General features: G+C 37.0%; 1 protein-coding gene across 1 annotated transcript in view; it reads right to left on the reverse strand.

The window, feature by feature from the left end:
- Window positions 1-352: 352 nt before the first annotated feature.
- LOC102606399 (DCN1-like protein 2) overlaps window positions 353-6,663 on the reverse strand; it is a 20,392-nt gene continuing 14,081 nt past the window's right edge. The window contains exons 4-11 of the mRNA XM_006344858.2: window positions 4,795-4,853; window positions 4,524-4,547; window positions 3,697-3,779; window positions 3,520-3,584; window positions 3,301-3,350; window positions 1,349-1,450; window positions 933-992; window positions 353-795 (exon numbers count right to left, since the gene is read on the reverse strand). Of these exons, the coding sequence (XP_006344920.1) occupies window positions 679-795; window positions 933-992; window positions 1,349-1,450; window positions 3,301-3,350; window positions 3,520-3,584; window positions 3,697-3,779; window positions 4,524-4,547; window positions 4,795-4,853 (560 nt within the window). The 3' untranslated portion in view covers window positions 353-678. The remainder of the gene's footprint in view (window positions 796-932; window positions 993-1,348; window positions 1,451-3,300; window positions 3,351-3,519; window positions 3,585-3,696; window positions 3,780-4,523; window positions 4,548-4,794; window positions 4,854-6,663) is intronic.

Raw genomic sequence — 6,663 nt, forward strand, 5'->3', positions numbered from 1 at the left:
CACAACTCTAATTTTCTAATATCATTTTAACTTGAAAACAAATACTATTATTTTCATTTTCAAATTTCACAGTTTTTATATGAAGATGTTGGTTATTCATGACATGTATGTGAAGCCAAGGGCGGATCTAGCGGGCGAGAATGTGTTCAACCAAACCCTCTTAGCAAGAAATTACACTGTATATGTAAGGTAATTTGTAATTATTATTTTTTTACATATAGATTTTGAATCCCTTAAACACAAGAATAAAGGTCGGCTTAGTGTTTTAGGGGTCAAAATTTACCCTGAGATTCAAGTTCAAATCTTCGACACTACATTTTTATTTTTAAACCTCTTCAGTGAAAATCCTGAATCCAGATAATCATAGGTGGCTCTTTATTTTGTCACTAATGGAGATCACAACAGATCAGACTTGTGCTATATGCAACATTGCTGATGAATGTCAGTATTGCAGATACAGTTTGGTGCAAAATATGCAACATCAACAGTCTACTCAATATATTTGTACGAGTCCACAATGACCACGTGTTTTAACTTCTCGGGACCTGAATAAATCGTTTACTCATTCATCAATGATATTAACAGCTCGCAAAACTCATCTACAATTCTAAGTGGTCCTTTATTTGCCTCATATTATAGAAAGTGACTGCAGCACAGCATGGGTATTTCTGTCTCCCATCACTCATCTGACTTTTTATCACAAGTATCATTTTTGATCAAGTATTCAACAAATTCATCAAGAAGACAAGGCCAAGCTCCTTCAGCATCATAGTTTGATAATGTCGCGTCCACGGTCTGCGTAACAAGTCATAGATACCAATATAATGTACTTCTTTTGAAATAAAAAACTTGAAATGGAGCAAGTGTGAGGTAAAAGGTTATAGAGGGCGTCTCTGGAAGCTAATATGCTAAAGTGATGAATCATAACTTACCTTTGCAAATTTCAGCAGCTGTAACCAAACATCACGTGAGATAGCGTTGTTATGCCGTTCCTGAACCAGGTGGTAGCAGAACGATACCACAAGAAGAAAGAAAGAACAGGGGTGAGTTATAGCATCCTAAATAACAGCGAAAACACTTGCAACACTATAGTTGTTACGCGGAAATAAGATCCAAGTAAATGCTGAATCATGTGTACATTAAGATAGACACAAATCAAAAGGGATGGAGAATCGTCAAGCATAAGATCACATCAAGTAAATTGAAACCAATAATCGTCCAGCATAACACAGCACAGTGTGATTTTCATTAAGCAGATAAACCGAATTTCAAACCTAACAAACTTGGTCAGCTGCCTGTACATAGATAACTTAAAAGACGGTTACCCAAAGATTTTCCATTGAATTACCTGGATAAACTCACACCATTGATCAATCAATGGCCACTGCAATTCTGCAAACACCAACTGCCACAATGCAAGTGCTGTTTCCAAGGCCAAAGTTTTCTGACCCTGAAAATTATATGGAAATATTCATGCACATGTTTAATAGAGTTCTATAAGCAAATTATCATTACCTAAAATATAACGTAATAAGATAGACATATACAACTGAAACTACATGCAACGCGTTTGTCACCCTAAAATTTTATCTAATATCTAGGCATAAGGGTTAAAAAATGTATTACTATCCAAGCTGTACTGTTGAGCTCTTCCTCGTTTCAAAAAGCAACCAACTGCAAACTAGGATGGTTTAAAGGTAATTATTTAATATCAGACCAAGAAAGCAGTTGCCCTAATATACACGTATCATTTAGTAATATATACAAATATCAGCCAATCAATCAAGCCAAACTATAGATGCAAACTAGGATGCTTCTGCAACACGAAAAATATAGAATAAATAGCAAGGAACTAATAACCTTGAACACAAATTTTCAATATCTTCAAAGTTTCTACTAGTCTTTTCTCTCCAAACTTCTTTAAAAATGTCCAAGGGGTTGATTCAATATTTTTCCCTTCAATTCCCAAGTGCAGTCAAATGTATAGGACTAGTACTGTTTTTTTTACAATGGTGATGTTTGAGCCAACTTGTGTGCACCTAGACTAATGTACCGAGTAGCTTATCCAGCGCACAAACACAAGTTGCCAAGGTAATCCTATCTAACAAAGTTGGAGGGAATGGGCTCACACCAAGTGTTATAACTGAACTCAAACATGGGATATCCAGGACCTCAACAATGATAAAGGGGGAAAAGGACAGTGCTTTAGGTGTTCTAATTGGAACTCGAACATGGGATCTCCAGGTTGTTACTCCAGTTCCTCAACCACTATGTCATTCCCGCGGGACAGGACTTAGTAGTTCATCTGATTTCCTTTTAAGTAATAGTTTGGGCACAATATAGGTTTCTAGGATTCTCTTTTTCTCAATTAGAACAGCCTAAAACATTGTTCCTTCCTTTTTATCTCCTTTACCGTTGTTCAACTTAAGAGCAAAATTTATTAACATGCAACACTAACCCTTTTAGACTACCTGCATATTTCATGTGCATGTATTCACCTCTTTGTAATCTCAAATCCACACAAAAAATGTACCAAAACATTGTAGCAGCATAGACTCCTCCAGAAAGCGATAACTGAAGAGTACTAAAATGAGCTTTAACAAAGGGACACTGCATTGTCTAAACCTTGGACACCTCCAACTTCTCCTGCACGAACACCACAAAGGCAGTCCTGGATATTCCATCCAGGGCTCCACTTTTTCCTCTTTTTTTTGATGACCGTGATGTCTGGACCAGCTTTCTCGCACCTCAACTAATTCCATAGGATACCTGCCCAGCAAGAGGTACCAAATAACTCTGTCTACCAAGGCTAGGATAGCAGGGAAGATTCACCTAGTGTTTATTGTCTCTGCCAGGTCCAGGGCTTCACTCTCTAACTTCAGATAACGTAGACAAAGACAACTGGGCTCCAGTTGTCTAATGAATTTCACCCCTTTTTTGAGGTCTTTTTGTGAGTTCTAGACTCTAGAGGTTACTTCCCAAGTAAGAAACCATTCATACAGTATCTTGGTTTTCTCACTTTAAGATTAAACCCAAAATCAAACATTATTCCCTTGCTGTGTGTGGTGCTATTTTGTAGTGAGCTGCAGACAGTTTTTTGGTACTGTCGACACAATAGAAACCTTGTCCTATGAGGGTCTTTTCTTTTAAACACAGGTTCTTATAACACGGGATAGCTTTGCAAAGGGAATTCCATTTTGGAATGAGCAGCAACCAACTGACTTGTTGCTAACTCTTATTCTCAACCTTAAAACTATAGAAAGAAAAAGAGTACTGAAGGATCAGTAATTAAGTACCCACCTTCTCCTTTGCCCAATCAAAAGTAAAGTTGTAAATTTCACTGAAAGTATCTGGAAAAAGATCCAAAGAAAGTCAAGGTAAGGAATCTTTTCCTGTAGTAAGACAAAATTAACAGTTAAAGAAAGATATGGTATCCATGTTCAAATTTCAAATAAGAAAATATCAAAGAACAATGGAACTTCTTTGACCAACAATGAGGAATTCCACGACAGGACAAACCTTCATCTTTCAGCTGAGATCGCAAAAATGGGATTTTATTCTTGAATTTCTCCATTGAATCTATTCTGTCATTCAGGATACAGGTTAATCATTTCGACATTAAACACTAAAATATTATAGTTGCCACAGTGAAAGAAATTCAACTATAGAGGGGAAAATGCCTTAATCTAGGCTTACTCAAGAGACTGTACTCCACCAATAAACTCCTGCTTGGAGAATTCACAAATGGACGCAGCTTTCAATTTCCATGAAAGTACCAACTGTAATTGAATGCAATTGTAAGTGAATCAAAGATCACACAACCCCTATATGCTTTTAAGAAGTCCTATATTACAAGCTTTTATAATAATCTAGGCTTAGGCCAAAGAGTATCTGTTGTTCAGCTGAGAACTTTTGAGCTATCAAGTATACGGTAAACAAGAATTAAAAATATTCTTTCAAGTGAAATCATTTTTTTGCAAGCTGCAAAAGAACCAACCAGGTTGGTATGGCTTAATTTTAATTCGATAACGGTGTTATTTAGGTTGGCCTACGTGCACCTCGACTATTCCACTGGATACTTGCTACCTCCCACCAACATGGACACCAGGTAACTCTGCCCACCAAGTCTTAGATAGATGGGGAGAAATCACCTAGTGTTTTTTAATCTATTTGGGATTTGAAACCCCGTCTCCAAGGCTTGCTCCACTTCATTGGTATGGCTTAAATTTTACCGAAACATAAGGTCATTTTTTTGTAGTTACTCAGAGCTCAGGAAAGGTTATCCAAATTGAAAGTAAGAGTTCAATGGAGGTTTTTCTATAATTAACTTTCCCAAGACAAATACAGCCAATTAAATCCTTTTTGCATCACTCCTAGTCCTTCCCCCACCTTCAAAAAATGTCTTTGAAAGAGGTAACAACAACAATAACATGCCCCATGAAATCCCACTAAGTGGAGTCTGGGGAGGGTAAAAGTTTCTGAAAGACAACTAGAAAAGTAAACGAGAGGCTAATTGCACATACCATAACTATATCCTGAGGATCAACCTGACAAGAAAACAAAAAGTTTTACATTACTCAGGCATCATCACCAAGATATTATCAGGAATCTAAGAAGAAGACAAAACAAAATATACAACAGTATGTGTACTACTGGAAGTTTTAAATCAAGATTGAAAAGACAAACTACAAAACACTGTGTATGATACACAACACCTAACAACCTTCACTTGAAATTCTTATCATGGAAATAGTAATGATTGACTCATCAGATCAGCCAATTGAGGTAAAGCACCTGAAGATCATTGCAGAGATTGTTAATACCATCAGCCATAATCATGTCAACATTCGGGTCTGCAAAATGGAAAAAAAAAATTCAGCCAGACACTTTGGTTTATTGACAGAATATATATAGACTATTATATATAGAAAAAGGGTGAAGGAACATCTGATGGAGAGTTCACTGTTTCAATGACTTCTACGGGCAAATTGTTATGAGGGAAAAAGGATTCTACTTGGCATCTCACTATTTTACTAATGATAGGAGCATTTTCTTTGAGAAAGTACTAAAGGTAGGACCACTATACAGGCTAACCAGGTGAAGGGAAAAAGATAACCCTACTACAATAATAAAATTTAAACCAGTTCAGAGTCAGCTGACAACAACATACCCAGTATAGTCCCACAAAGTGGGATTTGGGAGGGTAGAGTGTACACAAACCTTACCTTTAACAAATTTTGGTAAAAGTTTATAAAGCTCTAAGACATTGGATCACTTATTTGTAAGAAACGTGATAAAAATTAGTGAATATTTCAAACTTATGTCTTCAAAAGAATAGATACACTAACCAAAATTAAGTTTCAGCAAATTTTCATTGACCACCTTTTTTTTATGAAAGAAATCTCATTAAGGCATCAAGAAGATGAAAGTAGTAGATAATTAGAGTGAATAAAGACGGGGTCAACCTAGAAACAAAAGAAAGTAGGCTAAAGCTAAGTAGCTGATGAAGTCCGAAATGTTGATAGGGCAATTTACAGGTGCTAGGTTGATAGCATCCATGTCGGCTTAATTGCACTAAAGTTGACGGGCTTCAATGAGAAATCAAGAAGATGTTTATTGTGGAAGAAAAGCCCAAGAATGACCCAAGAATTACAACAAGAATTGGACTAAGTGCTACATATACTTCATGTCATGGTCCAAGTTCGAGTCCAAGAGCCGAAAGATTGGGCCACATGAAGGCCCAAGAAGAGGGCCCACATGGAGCCCAATAGGAGCATAAAAGTTTCCTATTTTAAAAAGCTTCCTAGTTCAAAAAATTTCCTAGTTTAAAGTTTACTAGTTTAAAATGTCCTAGTTATTATTTCCATAAAAGTAGGATTTAAATCCCATTCTATTTGGGTGTAATGACCCTCATGGTCATTTCTGTGTCTTGCCTTCTTTTGTGTCTGGAGGTTTTCGATATCTTTTCGAGCCCTTTTGTGGGTTTTGACTTAAAATGGCTTTTGGAAGTGGGATCCACTTTTTATCGAAATGACCTCTGATGGAAATTTCAACTGCACCGTTGAGTCTGGAATATCGAATTTGGTATGGTTGCATATCTCGTTTGCGTGCACGGGGTTCCGAACGAGTTCGGAGCACCCCGTCGGAGTTTTTAATTTTGGGAAAAAATTGCAGATTTTCTGCAATAAATGCAGAAAAACCAGCCAACTTTCCCAAACTTCAAACCCTCATAACTCTCTCATCTCTCAACCGATTTGGGCGATTCAAAAGGCAAAGTTGTGAGATTTTTAGAGGACAACGTGTTGGTGAGCTCGGATAGTGATTTGGAGTCCCCGTTTGAGGTAATTTTCGAAAAATACCTGATGCCAGACCTCTTTTTGTGACTTGATTTTGGAAATTTTGAGACATGTTTTCTTAGCCATTTTAGATCCGATTTTGGTGATTTTTGAGGCTATCTTGAGTGGTTTTTCGAGGAGAACATTGTGGTGTTGTTAGATTTTACTGTAGATCGCTCGTTTTTGGTAAATACACTGCTGTCCCATTTCGATTTTTGAGAAAATTTGTGTTTTAGTTGTATGTTGGTAGTGTGTTGTTCCCGAGCCTTGAATTGTGTTTCATTTTGGGATATGAGCTGGGGGAAACTGGTTAGGACCTACTTTTGGG

The sequence above is a fragment of the Solanum tuberosum genome, unplaced genomic scaffold (genome assembly GCF_000226075.1).
Source record: "Solanum tuberosum cultivar DM 1-3 516 R44 unplaced genomic scaffold, SolTub_3.0 scf00056, whole genome shotgun sequence".
Lineage (NCBI taxonomy): Eukaryota > Viridiplantae > Streptophyta > Magnoliopsida > Solanales > Solanaceae > Solanum > Solanum tuberosum.